The 21,125-nt window shown below is 47.5% G+C and overlaps 2 protein-coding genes across 2 annotated transcripts in view; one reads left to right on the top strand and one right to left on the bottom strand.

Moving 5' to 3' along the window:
- LOC128309499 (microtubule-associated protein futsch-like) overlaps positions 1-5,073 on the top strand; it is a 55,758-nt gene extending 50,685 nt beyond the window's left edge. Inside the window, exon 7 of the mRNA XM_053045907.1 lies at positions 3-5,073. Coding sequence (XP_052901867.1) covers positions 3-172 — 170 coding nt within the window. The 3' untranslated portion in view covers positions 173-5,073. The remainder of the gene's footprint in view (positions 1-2) is intronic.
- Positions 5,074-5,935: 862 nt separating this feature from the next.
- Positions 5,936-20,902, bottom strand: LOC128309502 (nuclear cap-binding protein subunit 1). The gene is made up of 7 exons (XM_053045910.1): positions 20,770-20,902; positions 19,308-20,643; positions 19,136-19,239; positions 7,218-7,465; positions 6,910-7,153; positions 6,521-6,849; positions 5,936-6,390 (listed from the first exon to the last, which is right to left on the bottom strand). Exons 1-7 carry the CDS (start codon positions 20,813-20,815, stop codon positions 6,277-6,279), a joined length of 2,421 nt encoding a protein of 806 aa, XP_052901870.1. The 5' UTR covers positions 20,816-20,902; the 3' UTR covers positions 5,936-6,276.
- Between the last annotated feature and the right edge of the window lie 223 nt (positions 20,903-21,125).

Genomic DNA, 21,125 nt, shown 5'->3' with positions numbered 1-21,125 from the left:
AGAGGTAACTATCATTCCGACGTATGACACCGATGTACTTGGCTACTGGGTTTCGGAGAACGAGGAACTGCTCGCCAAATATCACATCGATCTATCTCCAAGCGCGGCACGGTGTACAATCAACCTGCAGGACCACGAAACGTCCTGTTCGGCTTACCGGCTCGAGTTCTAGGCATCTAGGGAGCAGCGATGATAGCATTTAACGGTTACATTTAGGACGTGGATGTGAACGCCCATTGGAATGCCGCACCATCATGTCGTCAGCTAAATAGTTTCTAAATGGATTTCCCTTTCTCTTCCAAAGAAAGCGGTTGAGTAAGGCGGATCAGAGTGAGTAGACCATACCTGATTCTGTTTGTTTTTTGTTCATCGTACCACAATACGCTACTAATTGATCGATAACACTCCTTCAATTGGTAGCGGTACGTATCTAGTCCTAGTGAGTGCATCCTGGCAATGCAGCAACGTTAAGTTATATTAGACGTTTTCCTCAAATCGAAAGGTATTAATTGACACGCAAGGTTCGTTGAGATAGAGAGAGAGAAAACAATGGGAATATCATTCCTGGAACAGGAAAATAGTTGGAAAAGAATAGCAGGGAACTAAACTAATTTAAACGAAGAGCTTACTTTGTAGAGCAGACCCTTGACGCTGGCCGCGCAAAGTGACGTATTTGTTGAGCTTCCGCTAGAAGACTCTAAGTTTAGGCAAGCATCCATAGAATGCTGGGCAGGATGAATGTGATGAACGGCAGCCTACCTGATTTTTGAATCTCCCTTATGTCGTAGAAGCCGCTTTCGCACTCATATATCGTTCCAATGGCGAGAGGCAATATCTTTTTTTCCCCCCTTTAATAGTCTAGGCGTCAATGCAAGTGCTACCGCAAAAAAAAACCGAGATACAGTGAAAGGGTGCTAGAGCCCTGTAGCTAGTTGTGATACTGTTTATTCGTTTATTGAACAAACCACACACCATATGCTATGTTGAAATGTCATACCCCGAACAGCAACATCCCCATAAAAAGTGTAATTGTGTGTGATGTTTTGAACGTTACATGCGATATTGGTGGAGAACCCGCCCCATTCGTAGGCTGGCAACTCGTCCAGACAGCACACAGCGGCTATAGGTGATCGGCCACAGGATAGCAACATACCGGAGGACATATAATGGAGAGAAATACGCACAACTTCCGTCTAAAGTCTACACCCATTACTGATGATAATCGCATATCGTTAGAGATTCGATCGGATCTGCGGCAGGATTAATCAGACGAATGCAATTGTTAACGTACGTACAACAATGCAACAACACCGTTCAATCGCGATCGTTAATTGCGCCAATTATTAAAAGCAAAACAAAAGAGTTGACGGTTCGCGCCACCTAATGGGCAATTAATAACGGGTCAGTTAATCAGGGAGCATACACACAGAAGCGAACATTTCCTTTGGTTTGTCGAAGTGCGCCGAGGATGGCGTAACGTCCACTGTTGGAAATGGTACTGCTGATGGATGTAGTTCAAGAAGCAAACGTATGTGAGAGAGTCCGATAAAAAGGACATCACACAAACAACAAAACGAAGCGGTCAGGTTTTTTGGAGACAGTGTTAAAACAAACTTTTATACGCCAGCTTACAATACAAAAACAACCTCCAGCAATAGATGAATTGCGTCAGTCGCCTAAATCCAAGCAAAGTCAGTCCACCCATTAACGAAGGATAAACTCTGTTTAGGTAGGTAGATTACGTAGACGAATCTTATGAGAACGGCATGAAGACGACGACGACGACGATCGTCGCACTGCAAGACGTCCATTGGAGAACAATATTAGGCCAGGGGTACCATTTTCTCCCCCGTTTTCCCAACCTTGTTCCAAACACAACGCTCACCACAAACGCCCATGCGATGGGGAAGCGAACCGAACCAGAGGATCACATGCCGGGCTAGTCGGAGAAGTTGCCAACACTGCGAATGGGGTTAGAAAAACGTAATATCAAAAGTTGCGCACCACTAACAAAACGAAGAGCTTTGATGCGGGACAGGAGAGTCTATTTACTAAAAAAAAACACTATATTGTTGATCGTACACGTATAACTCTCGTGGCACAAAGATAATCTTACCACTCCTTTTCGCTAGAGGGATTCTGTACGCAGTGCAGACTGTACATGGGTGAGGGGGGGGCCGAGGTAGGTGGGCGAGGGACCTGATGGTTATATTTTCTACATCCCCCTCCTGTCTCTCGCTCTCACACCCACAACAAACACACACGGTAACAGTGAGACATTGTGGCATCCCGAAACGGAACACATGCTCTACCCGGGAACGCTGGCCCAAGGAATGAATGGAAAAATGGTTACCTATTTAAAATCAACATGTTTCATTATGCAATTCATCATCAAGAATAATGAAGATCACCGATCACATTGCTTCACTAAATGAATGATTGATTATAAAATCTCGAGGATGAAAACTCTATTTATCTAAATATAGTCAGAAACAAGACAATTTAAAGAGAAAAACAAAATGTACCATGTTACTACATTTAATCTTCCTTAGAGCAAAAAGAATATTAAAGAAAGCAAGCAAGAAGCAGGGCAGAAAACGCCAGCATAACAAAAAAGAAAAGTGTTGTTAAGCCCGAGAGTGGTCGAGGCAGTAAGAGAGTTGAATAAATCGTAAATCAAAGTTTCCTATATTCCAGCGAGAACCCCCCAAAAAACACACACACTCTCTCTCTCTCTAATGCATACATCCCCAATTGTTCATGGAACGTGTTATGCTCTGAAAGAAACTTTCAGCTATAGTTATTACCAAAACACAAACCAAAACAACCAAAAAAAAACACACAATTAGTGTAAAAGCATTGCAAAAAGATAAAAGTACATTCGGAATGGGGATTAAAACCGCAGAATGCATCTGATGCATTATTCCAACACGAGATAACAAACGCAAGGTGAACAAAGTATATAACTTCACACGAGTTTGACTAGAGATATAAGTTCATGAAACAGTTCAAAATGAAGCAACTTACGAACAACAAACATGCAAACAACATAAAATGCAAGAGGAAATTACGTGAGGTAGTGCCACAGAAGAAAAAGGCTATGGGTACGGTACGAATGTTCAACATTAACAATAATAAGCGAATTATTTATTGGCACCAACCAAATAACAAAAGAAAGCAAAGCAGCGCTTCAGCAAAAGCGATCGATTTGTGTTACAAGAACGGTGTTAATTAATATATAAAATAACTACTCTAACGATGTTTAGTTTCGATGGCTGTTTAGTAACAAAAAACAAACAAAAATGCATTGCAAAGTCGCATCTAAAAACGAAGAACAAAAAAACGTATGTAAAATCATCCCACTCATCCACAAAAAAAAACACTATCCACAAAACAAATGAACTGCTTTAAAAGGCCAAACAAAGAAACGGACATGTAACGGCCCCGTGGTCGTTGGGTGTTCGTTTTGTCGACGGAACACACAGCCTGTTGGAAACGATAGTGAAAGCATAAACCTAGACAGAACAGCGCGTCGTCCTTGGTAAGCGGGGGAGAGATTCAAGCAAAATTTGTCGATTTTTATATGCAAATTTTAAGCTTTTATATTAGCCAAAATAATACACACACACACATCCACATTAAAGTACATTTCAACGCGCGTTGATAGGAACGGCTTGAACGAAACCTCTCGCTCTCTCTCGCTCAGCAAAAGTAATGCTTGTGATTTCTGACTCCGGCCACGAAACGGCGGCATGGGACGAACATTTACTATTTGCCAATAGCATTGCATGGATATTAGGATAGGTTGTTAGAATCAAAGTCTGCTAAATGGTAATGAGGAAGGGTGTGGGGAACAGCAACAGCAAGAGGACATCTCGGATGTGGCCAAGCAAAATAAAAAAAAAACCAGCCAAGGGAAAGTGCTTTGCAGCTTGTTCGATAGATGGTTTTTGTGCTTTGCGTGTTGTGTGTATTTGCAAGATATGTATTCATTTGCTACATTGTTTGGTCACCCGCTTCACAAACTCAACCCCGGCCAACCGTAACAAACGCGGGATGGTGGTAGTGACTGTTTTCCTGATTTGCCTTAGCTTGCGCCGACGAGCCATTTTTGGCCATTTGAGCATTCTTATTACCCGTTAGTGTTAGGGCGCATTTGTCCGTTGTGATTTTGAGTTTCGCTTGCGAGCGGTGAGTTTTTGGGAAATGCTTGTATGTTTTTTGGGTGCTATGTACCGGAAATGCCTTCTAGGAAGAATAGGAACGTGAAGATGCTAAAGGGGAATCTGTTTCCTGTGAAACGACTAAGGTTTACCCCGGGATTACGAACAAAGAAGGGCTGTGCGATTATGTTGAGGACATGTTTAAGCAAGGCAAACACAAAGACGGTTAAGAAGTATGACGACGAATTGGTGAAACGAACCGGCGGTGATAACTGTTGTCACGAAATTAAAATACCTTGAGGGCCTAGGATAAAGTTCAGTTAACGTTTAAAGCAATGCTGTTTGCTTCCCGAACATCAGCAATCTGCCCTGGAAATGGAAACGAACTGTACCCATGTTTTGCCGTAAGACATTTCATCACCAAAACGGATTGTCTGAGTTTGCTAGTACTGTTAAGTAATGGGTAGAATTCGACATTAGGTTTACGATCATCGCATTTCACGTGGTGAACGCTAGCTTGTGGCTTATGTTAGCTTGACGATTCACACTATACCATATCCTACTTTCAAAACGCTATCAAACATGAGCGGACGTAAAAGCTTTCGATCTTTCAAACGAGAAAAAACAACAGTCAAACCGATTAGACTGAAAGTGACAACATGAGACGCAAAGTTGGAAAAGAAACGCGACAAGAGATTGGAATGGAATTGAACGCTGAACGATAAGGGAAATTAAATGAATCTACATTCTACACAATAAACAAACACATGCACACATTCTGATACTATAATACAAGATTATCATTAACACTGGGGTCACATTTGATGAGATCTCTCGTAGCAAAAAACAACAACCAAAAAAAAACCTATACTTTTAGCTTCATCTAGTCAGTTAATTGAATGTTTCATCAGTTTTGAAGTGTAAACAAAGGAACTAATAAAAGCAAAAAAAGGCAAACAAATATTACGTACTTATATACAGACACCGCTAATACGGCCCAACACAATGAGATACAAACAAATAATTCGATTGGCAAAACAAACGATCAGCGCAGTAGATCTGATGATGATGATGACGATGGTGGTCACACGTCTCATTTCGACCGTACCGTACTTCCTGTTTTTTGGTACATATTTTTAATATAACAATTTGTAAGGACAGAAGCATTGCCGACTACTTCCTGGACGGTTAGTAAAAGCTTTTAAATTATTATCTATAATGAACAACATGACAAAAAGAAAACCATGAACAGGATAGCAGAAAACGTACGACACGTTGATGTAATGCTTCTGTCGCATGACAAGAAATTCATCCAATGTACGCAAACACGAAAGGTGCAGCAATGCGCGCGCAACAAAAAAACATCTATCAAATTACGGGAAAATAAAACCTTCGTCAGCAAGACGTCCGATCTTTTATGTAAAACCTTTATATATGCAACGTACAGGCTGTACGAGATGTATCTTTACACCCGTCAAACCACAAGCATCTTACACAAGTTGCGGTAACGAAAAATGAAACAGAAATTTGTGACAGGAACGAACAAGCATAAGCAGAAGAATTACCACACACTATTAAACCAATTTAACGATACAAAAGAAAAAAACAAAACAAAGAGACAAAACAAACAAAAACTATTAACCTATTATTATGATGTATGGTGAAATCAATAAAAATGAATAAAATTCAATAAAAAGCTATAAAAACTACTGGCCTCCGGCCGTGATATTATCATTTGCGTAAAGAAATCACCATCCGCAAGCGATGTTGGTATTGAAATTGTCTATCCAATATTCGTTTAGTCAATTTCATGCGCTTTCCGTTACAATGCCAATGTCCATCCCCTTTGGCGAGTTTAATGAATCAAATGATTATTGCTAGTCTATATGCACGGTCATGTTTGCAACTCTCGTTGATGAGCCGGGTCCATTGCATAGTGCCGCACACCCAATTGGCAGATACTATCAATCGTGCGATGTACAATTTGCAAACAGTGACCATGTCTTTCCTTCGCTATTGAACGTTCGTCGCCACCGGTCCGTGAACGAGTTAACCATATCTAGCTAAAAGAAATAATGCGCGCGATAATAGTGGCAAATGGTGCGCAGGTCTCTTATGCTCGCAGCGCGGTGAACTGGTGGAACACATCCAGTATGTGCGGGTCGAGATCGGACGTAAACAACAAGCTTTCCAATGTACTGCTGTACTTTTGCACTTGCTCGTGATGCTAAACGTAACAAAAAAAAATAGTACGAAGGGAGTCGAACAAGGCAGAGAGAAAAAAAACAGTCGTTAGTGCAATGCAACCACCAGTTATCGTTAGTTTTGGGATAGTTCGCGAAATCTCTATTACTTACCATCATAAACACTTGTTGCAACCGGCCAACTGTCCAGCGATACCAATCGGTATCGTACTCACGCCCATCTGTGTCACACTTTACGAGATGTTCGGACAGGATCATAATGAAGCGTTGGAATATGATCAGAAACAGACGCTTCTGATCTACGTACGCCGCCTCCAGCTTCTCCTCCATCCGCTCCACCTGCTCCTCTGTAGGCTTTTCGCCCGAACCTTCTGTGTTCTTGCGATGTTTCTGAGGATTCGGGGAAGCCTCATCTTCCGATTCGCTTGATGATGATTCTACTGTGCGGGCTAACTTTTCCTTGGCTTCGTTCATTTCGCGACCTTATGGAACAATAATAGTAATATTAATAGCTGCATAAACAATGCGTTCGGGATACTCACTCAGCTTGGTGACGTGTTGGTTCATCTTCTTAATCGTAAGATGCAAAATTTCCCATAAATACATTTTCGTAAATTCGCCCACCATTTCCTTCGAGAAAACCCACGTTGCCACAGCGGAACATTCGACGATCTGCACTTTGAGAAGCTTATCCACGATAACGACCATCATCTGCTGATGATCAGCCCACAATTCGAACATGTTGTGGAGAATGCAAATCTGAGCTTCTTCTGTCTCTGCCAGTGCCTGAAATCCAAAAGTGAGAATTAATTTTTTAGCTCTCAACATAACAGCGACAAAACCAGTTTACCTTAAACACGGTGTGAAACTTTGAAATAGCTGCAAAGCTGTGAGAGAAACTCTTGGAGCCCAAGTTCAACAGTGTTTGAACAAACACATCGATTTTCAGTGGATTGAAAGGCTCCTCGGCCATCTCCATGTCGGACGCATCCCTCGAATTCGGCAAATCGTTTAATTCGTTCAGCACGTCCTCGGCATTGCATTTCTGCCGAATAGCTACCACTAGCTTGTGAGCCGTCGCCGTACCCGGTAAGGATGCTGGTAAAGATAGATTGGAAGTACAAAATGCGATAAGTATGATTATCAATAAAGATCTCTGAAGTAGACTGATTCTCTACACAAAACAATGTATGGAATTTACAATTCTATTGAAATCGACATGCAATAAACATCAACACCTCTGTCAATATCCCTCCCACAATCGGTTGAAGCTAATAAAAAATGAATTTAACACAGTTTGAAAGCTCCACCCAATACGGTACGAGAGAAACAACACCTTCCCCCCCACCTCACAAACAGCATTATGCGCGCATTCCGAACGGTGGTTAAACATCACTTTTACTACACAATTCGATCCGAAATTCCAGCACGATGCGCAAAACGCTACTGCCAAAGTCGGTAGCAACATAATCATGCTCGCGCATTTCCCAAGTGTAGTTTGGGACGTACTTTTCTCTCCTCCACACGCCTAGAGCAAGGGCGGGCAAATGATCTGTCGATGCACACGCGAGCAAAATGCTTTTCTTTTCATTGCATCTGCATTTCGCTGCAGGATCGGTTAACCATCCACCCCGGCGGGTGGGGGGGTGAGTATGATCTGTCTATCATTCCTCACGTCTGCTGCTGACCAACTGACTGGAACTGCACACGAGGTGCATCGCATCGCACCGACACAACGGGCAGGTAGGTAAAAACTCTCGATTAAGGAGTTTCGCCACTTTCTTTCCAAAAAAATAAGACAGCTCGGGCAGATGCGGGCACGCTTGGTGAAAATTATCGCTACAAAGCAAAGTCGCCACACGGACCACAAGCATGTTAATAACGCACAAGTACACATATCTCACGCCAGAGAGGGGATGGGGGGGCTGGGTTGTGCCAGAGAAGGATCCGGCTTGAGTGCGATAGCCGAAGATCTCTTTTAAGCCCGAATCCCCAATGTTTTTCTTTCGCTGCTCCGAGCAAAAATTGTTTGTGAGAAATTAATGTAATTAATGGTACACACACCGCATCATGGCCGATTAGCAGTGAGTTTGTGATTGGTGAAGAATGTGAAAAGCCACCATCTCGAACGATCGTACGTAGATCGTGTTCCATGCCTAACGAACGACCTTCAGGTTGTTGGCTGCACTTACTATACATATCCCATCCCCAAGCGAACACACGTCAAATTTGTTTTTATTAAACCATTTAACAGTAATGGCCATTTAATTATAACACATCATCATACCGTGTAACGACAAAGAAAATGGTATTAACAACAGTACAGTACTTCCCTAGCGAAAGGTTTGCTTTACCGGGAACTATTAATGTACCTTCTCCCCAACATTAAACTTATTTGTTATTGATACAACACCCCAAAGGGTGGAAAGTGAAAATTCAAATGACGCAACAGTAGAACCTTCTCTTCCTTTCTTGTGTTGCGCAACGGATTATGCACACGGTCGGCACTGTGTTCCTTAAATAACAACAGCAATTATTCCCAACTTTCCTTCCTTCTAGTCTTTCTAACCGCAGCGTGACGACTCTGTGTATGGCGGTATCGAAAATTTACTACTTTTCCGGTATGGAAACCAATGGAGAGAATCCAGTTGTGCCAGCGTGTTCACGATCTGCAACCAGAAATTAAATAGATTGTGCCAATTATTAACATTTTCTTATCGATAAATCAATATGAATTATGTACATACGTGTTTAGTTTTACTTTTGCATATTTGAAACAGTCCGATTTCATCACACCTCGACAATATGTTCTAATTGCTGCGCCAATTCAACAAAAGGCCATGTGCATGTTCCATCTATGGGCTCACAAGACAACCACCCCTCAACATGTCTCCCAATCTGAAGTTGAAACATATTTTTTAAACTTTATGACCATCATGCACATCACCATTGTGTTGGCGCAATCTATGCCTAAAGATCGACCGAACTTTGCACCACCACCACCGCGCCCCCCTCGAAGATCGAAACACGACCCAGAAAACCATTGTGTTGCCTCTAAGTGGCAAATTTGTATTCAAATGGTTCCCTTTTGCTACATCCAGCAAAAGTGCACAAAATCGTTTACCTTGATCTGTCACTAGCATCATCTGCGTGGCGTTTTCAACAAACCGGAGAAACAATTGAACTTTGCCGTGAGATTTTCGTTTCCGGGAAGTGAGAATAGCTCCCCGAATCCGTTACCGTTTATCGTTTCGAATCTCGCAACCACAAACAGAACGGAATCAAATTTTGGGGCAATTAATCCTGCCCCAAACAATGCGCTGCGTTGACGCGCTCGAAATTCAACAGCTCGGACGCGATCGCGGCGATCAAAATTCTTCATCCGTTCGAAAGGTACACGATCGCCCGAAGCTGCACGATCAGGATGAGCGCTTTCATTCACAAAAGCTTCAGCCTGCACAAAAATCAAAGCATAGATTTGCTTTTCCAATGCTCGTTGTGGTAGATTTTTCTCTTGATGGACATCTTAGCAATTATGACAAACTGGAACTCCATTCCCATCGAAATACGATACGTAATCACATTCATCCAACCAAAAAAAAAAAGGCAATCTATCTGCCATTCCAACATAATTAAATTCTCGTTTTTTAGGTCCGGCGTAACCCACTTATGCAATCGCCAAACCAGAGCCAAAGAAGACGTTCCGTACGTTCCTAGCACCGTTTGCATGCCCGAGGGCTTCTTTGCATCCAGCTGGGGGCTTAAATTTCCATTTGCAACATATTGCAATCCAGGCGACAGACCCACTAGCAGCCGTTGGGGTAAAAAAAACCGAAACAAATTTATTCAGCAAAAAAAGATTACATCTGCACACACTCATCTCGTTGTGGTGCGAGCTCGTACATCATCGTTCGGCACACCACCAAGCCCCATTCCCAAGGCACAATATTAAAGTGACACACATTTTGGCTTGCAAGACGACGGAAGTGGGAAGCAAAACACTTTTCTTGCGACATTTCCATTAAAACGCGTTGAAAGATCGCACACGAACGCGGTGCGCTACGTTTTCAGCTACATTAATTGTTACCCCCATGACGATCGGATCGTCTTCGCGCCCGTATCTTGGCATGCAAATAAGAGGCGCGACTTTTAAAGAGACATAAAAAATGTTTAACCCACCGACGCATTAAGCATTGGATGAGCAAAGCAAAAAAAAAGGTAGGTAGTGGGTGTTTAATCGCCGATTTTGATGTTTAGAAGGCGTCGGCCGAAAAAAAAACCCCTAACAACCACCCTTACCTGCGCCCTTACAGGTGAGGGTGAGAAAACGCATAAACCATAAGCAAAAAAGACGATAGAAAATGGAAATTAACGAACGAAGAAACACCGACCACCGGGCCGACCGAAGACGCCGAGTTTTCGCGCAGGAGAAGGGGTTTGGAAAATGCAAACACGCGCCACTGCTGCTGCACGGCCTCGATGGGAGGGGAGAGATCCGCGCGATCTGCATCGGGCTGGTGTGCTGTGTTGTGTGTGGGGGGCTGGTTTGGATGGCCAGTTTTAATATGATTTTGAAAATATTACCCTTTTCAGTTGGTGAAAAACGCTCGTCCGAAACGGTCCACATTAGTCCACGGTACCAGCTAAAGAGTGTTGTTAGCCAGTCAGATATCACCAATCGATCGATCGATTATTAGAGCAAGCGGATGAAAGGCTCAGCTTAAGTGCCGATCTACCGATAAGGGCCAAGATGTACGGTGAATAGTGTGCGCTGTTCTACTGTCCCCAGACTGCGGGGACTTGTTTCCCTTGAAGTGAAGAAACACTAACACACTCCGCTTCGGCGATAGAACGCTCTAACGCTCCCTAAGTGTTACGATCGATTTGTGTGACGATCGGTACATACGCGCCGATTCCGATATTAGTGAGGATCTCCAACAGGCAAACACAAGGTGATTGCAAAAAGTGGCAATAGACAGAGAGCCGAACTCGGAGGAGGCTTTTGTATCCGTTTCCAGAGCCAAAAACAAAATACGGCCGCAAGTGCAGTGCGAGAAAAGTGTGTATTGTGCTATAGTGTGTAAATGTTCTGCACCCTTACGGCTTTCGTTCTGCAGCTGTACAAGACGAAAATCCAACGAACGATCCATCACTGTCAGCGGCCAATCACGTACCGCCATGGATTACATCGGACGTACAATGAACATTTGTTTAATTCTTTTCATGGTAAGACTGAAGACAGCACTGTGGGGGAGTTTGTTAACTGATCTTGCGACACCACACCACACATATCCCTCCGGCTCCCCCGAAATAAGCGTTACCTAAAACGGCAAACGGATTCTTGTGTCGACACCACGGAAAAATGCTGCGAGATTTGGCGACAATCGTCGCACTTTGCATACGCCAACTCGTTAAGCAGTCAAACGCCAGTAAACCGTGGGAAAACAGCACTGCTTTTAGCTAAAATCATATCAAAGCAAAGACACAATATTAAAGAGGTTTGTTGCATGGACGACAATCAACAACATTAGTTGTTTTTCTTAAGCTTACAAGAAGTAATTCTAACATTGAAAGTCTTTTGAGCAATATTGAACACTGGAAGCCTAACATTCGAAGAAGAGAACTCTTTAATATAGCGTGATCATCATAAACAAAGCATAAAATCATTAATGCAACGACTTTGAACATTCTTGCTGATTAGAATCTTCATGCTGAAAACCGATCAAACGATGCTAAAAGTCAGCGATTTTCCACGCCACACTAAACAATGCCCTACCCCAAATGATGGGGCGGCACAAATTAGTTTCATACCCGCGCAGAAAAAAACCGAAGAGAGAGAGAGAGCCCTTGACACTAGTCTGTCTGTCAAGGGGTCTACGAAGCATTCTCGTTTGTTTAAGCTACGATCAGCGGCCCCCCGCGCACGGCCGCTGCAATCGTAATTTATTCATCAAACAACATTAATGCTCCGTTGATGATTGCCGGCGACCAGCCACCGGCGACTACGGCAAGCTGGTTCGTTTAATTACGAACGAAATGTAACCTCATTGAGCGACTGCATGAGAACTTTTGAACGGCACTACAGAACAGTCTCGTCTCTCAGCTCAAGCCGACGGACTATTGTCCGACAAGAAAACAGGTCCACCATAGCGTGCGGCGCATTAATGGTCGATCGCGAGAACGGGAAGCGCTCAAGGCTGTACATCGCGCTGAAGATGCAGACGATAACACCCGAAACGAATGATTGTGATCTTGAAAACGCATCGCATCGTCCCTAAGCCCCCAAAAGCCAATAAAACGGACCAATAAATCAACCCTGAAAATACAAGGCAGTGTCCAGTTTTTCCTTTCGTACGTTTGGTGAAATTAATACCTCCGTTTTATCCACCCCCCTACCAGATATTCATTACCGGCAACCATTGCCAGTACTTCAGCAACCGTGATATCATTCTAACGCCCCACCATCTGAAGACGTACCCGGGCAAGGTTCTCTACTATCGACCGCGTGAGCAGGTTCCGTCAGACGAAAAGCCCAATACTACCGGGGACAGTGGCAGCGCGGTGCCCTGGGAGGAAGTGTTAAAAGAAACCGTTTTTCTAGCTCTGAATGATAACAAGACGAGGTAAGTTAAGGAAGAAAATAAAAAAAAAACATTAACATTAATGCTACATCATCACTAGCGAGTAATTTAGTTGCTCTTTAAGAATGTAGTTTCTCCACATTGTAGTAATTCACCCACAACTAAATACGCTCAAACGAAAATATGCTTAAAGTGAAAAGAATAACACCAGACCAGCTGGGGGGGTTGTAATTGCCGCCCGAAAGGAAAAGTGCGCCCGAAAAGAAAAGTCTTGCGCTGCGAACCAGTGAAGTGAGAAGTAGTACCGCGTAGCGCGTTCCACGAGACTGGGCGCGCCATACAAAGGCAAGGCCACGCTATGCAACTGGAGCTGAGTGATGTATGTTTATGCAAAACAGAAGCTTTCCTTCCAACGAACGCACATCGTCAAGGCGTTTTTCTTCGCCCGAAGCGGTAGTAAACGGTAGCCAGAAGGATCAAGTGAGCGTGAAATTGCCGATTCAAAGCCGGCAATGCCCAAAAACACGAACACGATAATCTCAAGCGTCCGTATGAGCGGGAGGGTCTTTCCGCATTAAAAAGAAAGATCATTCCTAAATTGAATTTAATGACAGTAGGAAATGACAAGCGTTTGCTTCAGGCGTACACTAACGACAAAAGGAAGTAGGAAAGAAACGTTGCACAACTCCACAAATCGCACACCATTTCCTGGCTTTTAATTCGTTGATTCCTTTGTTTCCTGTCTTCCCATACCCCACACACACACACACACACACGCATACCGGTAGCCTTCAGCAACAATCTTCTGGAAGCACTGAACATGCACCGCTCCTAGCGAACCGGCTGCAGAAAGTGATCTACAACGCACCGTACATCGGGGTGATCGATCTGAGCGTGCCGCGGTTTGGTGACATCGTCGAGTTGGCCCACGGTCGGCTTGAGCAGGACGGCGACGAATCGTACTTCCTTGTGCAGCAGCAGGACGGTCAGCTTGAGGAATCGCGCCGTAACGTGACGGCCCTGTGGAAGGTGGAACGTATCCGGCATCGTGATGATCTGCGTGGCCATCGCTACGAGTTGAAGTTCACGATCGCAGCGTCGAAGGTACCAGCGAACGGTGAACCGAACAGCCCTGCCCTGGAAGGCGAACAGGAGGCACGGGACGCGCAGACCAACAATCGAACGTACATCATACGGGATGAGGATTATCCGAAATATTTCGCACCCCTGACCATCTCACCGAACGCCATCCCAATGCACCGGAAGAACGATCAGATGTTTGATCGAACCTTTTTCGATGCGGTACAATCGCAGGGACATCATGCGCAGACGCACCAGTTCGGTTCGTATGCACCGGGCACCCGGTACTACCGCCCGGCCGTAGTCCCGCAGCCACAGCAAACCATCACCCTGGGTCAGTATCTGATGCAGTCGCTACTGTCCGGGGGCGAGACGCCGAAGTATCATCATCATCACCACCATTATGCACCCGGCAAGAGCCCGGCGTACTACGGTGGGCTGGCGGCCGCTAGCAGCAATCGCATCAAGTTCCCGGATTCGTTCCCCGGTTCCAGCCACTCGGTGCCAAAGTTCTACCAGCACATCCACTTCCAGCGACCCTCGATTGCGCCGCTAGCACCGACGGCCCTCCCGGGCAGCTATCTGTTCCACCACACGAAGGACTCGCATGCACCGGCACCGAGCAACATCCATCAGGACTACACCAAGCTGGTCGATCTGCGTGGTGCCACAACGCCCACGGCTCAGAACCCCGCGGCGGAAGCAACGAAAACGACCAAAGCGAACAATGTCGTGGCGCAGAAACCGTCCCCGGCTACGCTCAATCACATCCAGCAGCAATCGGTGCAATCGCTGAAGACGTCACCCAAGCCGCAGCAGTTCCCGACCCAACAGCAGCAGCAACAGTTCCACCAGCAGGTAGCGACGATCGCGACCGGTGTGGGCCAGCAGCAAACGGCAGGTTCACCGGTGCCAAATGCGCTTCCTCAGCAATACTCTCCACAGCAGCAGCACCAGCAGCAACTGGCCCAGCAGCAGCAGCAACCGCACATCATCTATCGACAACAGGTACCGCCTCAGCAGCAACAGCCGCAACAACCCATCCTGATTCATCCGCATCCGGCGCATCCGCAAGTGGCCGCCGGAGGACCGCCGGGATTCTTCCCACCCTCGCATCTCATCCAATCGATTCCCTTCTACAATCCCCAAGGCCAGATGGTGGTTAACCACATCCCGGTCATGTCCAACCACCACATGTTCCAGATGTCCCCGCCGCAACCGATCGCCATACCGGTGCACGTCCAGTTGATCCCTCCCATGGCGCCGCAGGGCCACCTTTACGGTCCGCAGCAGCCACAGCCACAGCCGCATCAGCAGGATGGTGTACAGGCCATCCCGGTGCGTATCATGCAACCCCTCCCGAATCCCGTCCACCTCTACTCGCCCGTCAATCCCTTCCTTCCTCCGCTGCAACCCCAGCAGCAACCATTCCACCACCATCACCATCACAACCAGCATCATCCGATTGTCACCGTCACGCCCAAGACCACCTCCTCCACCACCACCAACTACCAGCACCACCAGCATCATCCCCATCCGGCGCATGGCCATCACGGTGCAGCAAACCATTCGCTGGTCACTCCCCCCGCCGGTCAGCAAACGCTCGCCTCTCCCCCGTCCCCGAATCCGCATCATCATTCGCATCATTCGCATACCACACATTCGTTTAATGCCATTCCCACTGTTTTCAAGTTCACCAGTTCTAACGCGATCCCACACCCACAGAAGACGACCGTCGGCGGAGTTGGAGGCCCAACGTCCGCATCGTCGCCGACCGCTGCCGCCCAGCACCATCGCTACAACACCCCGCACGTGCAGCTGAGCGGTCCCTCCATCAGTCCAACGCCGGCTCACCGTCACCGGTTCTCAACGGCCGGTGCCGCCGGGAAAGCGTCACCATCGCCGGCAGCTTCTTCCCTCGCTAGCTCACCGTCGCCGACGTCCGCCACGCGGCCCAGCGCCCGGTACACGGCGGCCGTCGGTCAGGTGAGTGGGCCTACGGTCAGCTCGACCGTGGCCAACCATCGCTACGCAGCCCTACCAACGGTCCCGGCTTCGCCCGCTGGTCTACGGGAGAAATTCACCGCCCCGGCGTTCCAACCGGCCGCCAGCGAGTCCAAGCAGACGCCGCGCAAGCTGGAATCGCCCACGCCCAAAGCTAACGCCGGTGTCGCCGATGCCGTCGGAAGCCCATCCAATGCCGTTTCACCCAAATATGAATCATTTGGTGTCGAGAACGCCGTCACGCCGTCAACGCCCGCCGAATCCTTGCTATCGCCCTCGTCCACCGTCGCCAGCAGCTTGTCACAACACAGCCCACACTCGCCCACCGCTTCGCCCGCTTCCCGCACGACGCTCGCCGGTGGTGCGTTCAGTTACAGCAACTTCGTCGATGTTTCCGGTGCCGTCAGTGTCACCGCAAAGCTAACTTCCGACCAGACGTCTTCTTCTGCTTCGCCCCATCATCGCGTCAGCAGTTCCACGGTACCGCTGTCCAGTGTGTCCGCTTCCGCAGGCTCTCCGTCCTCTACCACACCCGTCTCCGTCACCACGCAGGCCACCTATGTTCCGCCGCCCAAATCATACATCCAGCAGCTCGGTCCAACGATCGGCGTGAAGTTTCCGCCCGCCTTCAAGAGTATGCCCTCGGTAACGATTCTTCCGCCCCAAATTGAAACTCCCATCTCCTCCACCCTCAAAACGTATCAGTATCTCAACCATCACGACTCGTACGACTTCATTCCGTCACGCGTCGTTGAGTTGGCACACGTGAAAAAGATGAATGGGCAAAAGCACGCCAAACGCAACAAGGGCCAGAAGGGACAGAAGCTGGCACAGAAACCGAACGGTCCGATGGCGGTACCGGCCGGAGCAGGTATGGGATCAGCCGGGAACCACCATCACCACGTCACGGTCACGAGCAACAAGCCGTTGCGCTTCTACCCCGGCGAAGGACCCGAATATGCTACGCATCGTCCTGAAGCGCAGCTGAGCGTGCAGTTGCCTCCACCGGAGAAGGACTACACCATGACCTACTACGGTACGCCGAAGCACAACCAAAAAGTCCAAAGACCTAAGAACTTCGTTACACCGCTTCATTCCTATCAAGGCTCCTCCACTACACCGATCCCCCCGGTTGCCGTGACCGCATCATCATCTTCCCCACCAGCTGTAGCGTCCTCGGTGGCGTCGTCCCCGGCTCCAGCAAGCGCCAGTACCACCAACGCACCAACGTCACAAGCTGTCGCCCAGGCTACGCAGGTAAGGAACGTAACGGTTTCAACCTTCCGCTCGGCAACTGCTTCCAGCACGGCCCACTACTACAAGAACCGGAATGAAAAGTCGGACGATCTTACGACGATGGCGATCACCACGATGCGACCACGCATGATGCTCAAAACGATCTACAGACAGTTCCCGGGTTCGTTCGTGTCGACTTCCACATCGACGGAAAAACCGGTACAGAAATGGGTACCGAAAAGACCCCGGACGAGCAGCAAAGCGACGAGCGGTGAGTTCTCCACATCCACGCTGTCATCCTCTTCGCTACCGGTGAGCGGTGAGCAGGCGGTCGCATCTTCCGAGCGCGCGATTGATGTGGTTACGAAAACTCCTGTCGTAGTGCCCGTGGTAACTGCGGTACGCCCTAACCTTGACCAGCAGATGCAGCGCGTGCGTGCGTCGCGAGGTCGCAGCCGCTACACGTACCGTAGAATACCGTCCGGTAATCCTCCGCCGATCCCGACCGGTCAGCAACAGCAGGCCAGCAACAGCATGAGAACGAGCCGCATGCGAAACAGTAACTTTAGCACGTCCACCACTACCATCAAGCCCATCCCCGGTGTAACGTCTTCCGTGTTCGATAGCAACCGCATTGATGGCCGTTCGTACGAACAGCAGGAACGCAAGGCCGAGGAAGCAGTCATGACGTCCACCGCCAAAAATGGATCGAATGAAAAAATCAAACGGGACACCAGCGAAGCGGTAGAAGAAACCGACAATACCGATCGTGAAGTGGCTGTGGCGGAACAGCTGGTCGCTAAGCAGGCCGAAAACAAGCAGGACGCGCTGGAGGTGACCGAACCGGAGAAGGAATTCGTGATGGTGAAGGCCAACATTTCACCGCCAATTGCCACGAACCAATCGAACATGGTGTTTTTCGAAGCTAGCGATGCCGGCACGCCCGACACTAGCGCCAACAGCAGTCCTGCCGAGAGTGGTCGCTCAATTGGTTCGACTTTCGATGATCTCACGATGTCCATCATCAACCACGCGAAAGCGATCGTAAATCAAACTGTGAAGCCCACGGATGCGGCACGGGAGCAGGAGGAGGAGGAGGAGGCAGCGAGAGCTACGGATGGAACCATCGCCCCGGTTACAGGTAGCAAATCGATCGAAAGCAATGAGATCGCTCATAAGGATGTGTTCGAGCCGGAAACTACCGTCGAGGTGACGACGACCACTGTCGCTGCCACCAGCTCCCCAGTGACGGAGAGCACCGTTAGTGAAACGTTAGGCACCACCACAGTCGAGGACGGAGCTGATGATGGCGATGAAGAGGCGAGCCAAACGACAGTGGCTGTCGATGTCGCTTAACGGCCTTAGTCATGCAATGGGCACAACACTGACAATCACTGTCCACAAAACTTTCACAACAGCTGCACGTACCATCCCAAACATACCAATTGATCTGCATGTAGCTTTTTAAGCCTCCCCTTCACCGGGAGACATTAAATTATTCTAACGTTAATTATTATTTATCTCAACTGTGACAAGACAGCAACGGAACAATCCCACACCAGACGCGTACGTAGTACACACATGGGGCTGGGTTGGGAACGAAAGAAACATCACCCATACAGCGACGTATGGAAGTAGCAGGACGAAGTGAATTAAAAGCGAAGCCAAAACCAACGAAACCCAAAACGATCTAACCAAAACGAACGGAACCCACTGACGCGAACGGTACAGGATGCAGAGCAGGGAAACATGCGTCCATTTGCCGTTCGAGTAGTAGAAATGCAATTTTGTTATTTTGTTTTTGTCAAAATAAAGATAATTTATAGTGTAAAATATGAAACCAGTGCGCTGTGTTTGTTCCACTCACCTGCGCCTTCCATCGAGTACTTGTAGTGAGGCATGGGTGGTTTGGGAATCAGTTTCGCATACCCTTCTGGCATCATCTCCTTGAACCGATCATGGTACGAGAACCTACAAAGAAAGGAAAAGAAATATTTTTAACTGATCTATTCCACTGTCCATGGGTGTTTTCAATTTACCTCAAGCACTTCAGCAACACCTCCTGAATGAACTTCGGTCGTGGATGCTCATTTTCCAGCAGCAGACAACTGTCCCAATCGTCCCACGACCAACGGAACTGGAAATTACTCAGATGGTACGAAAACCAGTTCACAAACCGATCGAAGCACGACGTATTCATCGAGTCGATACGCATGAACAGAATCTCCGTCGCCTGTGCAAGCACTTGTGGCATCTTGGACGGTTGCTGCTTACACAGCTCGATCAGTATCGAGCCGTAACATATCTCGAGGTAGCGCGGAGTCGGCATGTGAAACAGTTCGGCAAAGATCACCTCCACGATGCAATACTCCAGTGGGATTTTTTCTTTGTACGGCAGGAGCAGCAAATGGATTGCACAATCCTTGCGCTCCCAGCGGTGCATTTCAATAATCGAGTGCAGATGTTCCTCGATTAGGAAACGTTCGATCGAATGCGCACCGGGCAGAATCGGCCCCGGGGGGCAATCGGTATAATCGAACATACGGTACACCACCCACGGCATCGGATATTCGAACGAATCCTGATGCGGCGGAGGATGAATCACGGGGATGCTGTGTTGCAGCGCCTCACACAGCACCGAATCGAATGCCAAGTATGGCCGAGGAATGTGCTTCTCGGTCCAATTGTCCTGCCGCAGCTTCCGGATCTGGGCCCATAGACAATCGAGATATTCTTCCTGTGGATGTGGCGCATCTACCGACCACACACGCAATGCGTTGTGATGCTTCTTGGTGCGCTTGTTCAGGAACACTTCGATGCGAACCAGCAAGTTTTCCAGCGCCGATTCCTTCTTCTCGTACAGCTCTCGACCGACCCAGGGTAGGGTTGAAAGAACCGCAAAGACGTACCAATCGCGTCGAACCTGCGGCACATTGTCTTCGTTGGCCGCATCGACCATGCTGTCCAGCAGCTGGAGCAATGAATTCGTGGATATCACGTGACAATTCACCAGATCTGCCAGAAAGCGTAGCGCGTACCGTGCAGCATCCCACTGGCATTGCTTTAAGCTATCCTTGAACGTTTTCACCATATACTCCACAAACTCGCCGCCAAAGTTGTAGTTCTTGGCATTCATCAGCCCCACCATGGTCGAGTATATGGTACACTTTTCGGGCATTTTGATCGGACAGTCCGATAGGATGCGTAGAATCTTGCTCCGAAAGTTACCCAAATCCGACTCTAGCACCGACACCAACCCTTCCAGGTTCGATTCCAGTGAGGAAGAACTGTTTTCGCCGACTCGCAGGATCAGCGTTTCTAAACGTTCTTCCATCTCCTGGTTTTCCGATACCCTGCGGCGTTTCTTGTTGCGTTCTATTTGGAAGGAAAAGGGTATCAAAATACAAGTTATTGCCATTGCTATTAGTGCCAGACGTATCGCTGGCGAAGCTGTTTTTGTAGGTTAGCAGACACCAACCAGACAAGCCCGCTTTTGCATACCTCCGTAGAAGTCTCCGTCATCTTCGTACGCACGTCTTCGATTCATCCTGAATGAGGGTAGCTTATTGTTTCTATTAGATGACTGCGCGCGACAAGATGCACTCAAATCTATCGAACTTCTTATCGTAAAACAAATACACCGCAAATGGAAATGTACGACTTCAGTTGCACCAAGTTTACGAAATTTGGACGCAAGAAATGCAGCAAATAAAACTTCATACACGCCAAGATGCGTCAACAACGTCAAGCGGTCGTTGCCGTTTACATCTACAGCCCCAATACTTCACATTCTCAAGATTTGTATGAAACGCGTGTTGCGTGTTTTTATTTTAAAAACTAATGTTATACAGAATTTC

This window comes from Anopheles moucheti, chromosome 2 (genome assembly GCF_943734755.1).
Source record: "Anopheles moucheti chromosome 2, idAnoMoucSN_F20_07, whole genome shotgun sequence".
Classification (NCBI taxonomy): domain Eukaryota; kingdom Metazoa; phylum Arthropoda; class Insecta; order Diptera; family Culicidae; genus Anopheles; species Anopheles moucheti.
Note: the sequence above shows the minus strand (reverse complement) of the source record. Positions and strands in the feature narration are given on the sequence as shown.

What these genes read in the sequence shown, in the direction of transcription:
- LOC128309502 (XM_053045910.1), bottom strand. Translation starts at nt 20,815, where the DNA reads ATGAATCGAAGACGTGCGTACGAAGATGACGGAGACTTCTACGGAG. An exon ending in CCAACACGTCACCAAGCTGA is followed by an intron (nt 6,850 to 6,909) that starts GTGAGTATCCCG and finishes TTGTTCCATAAG; the next exon opens with GTCGCGAAATGAACGAAGCC. An exon ending in TGCAACAAGTGTTTATGATG is followed by an intron (nt 6,391 to 6,520) that starts GTAAGTAATAGA and finishes TGTTACGTTTAG; the next exon opens with CATCACGAGCAAGTGCAAAA.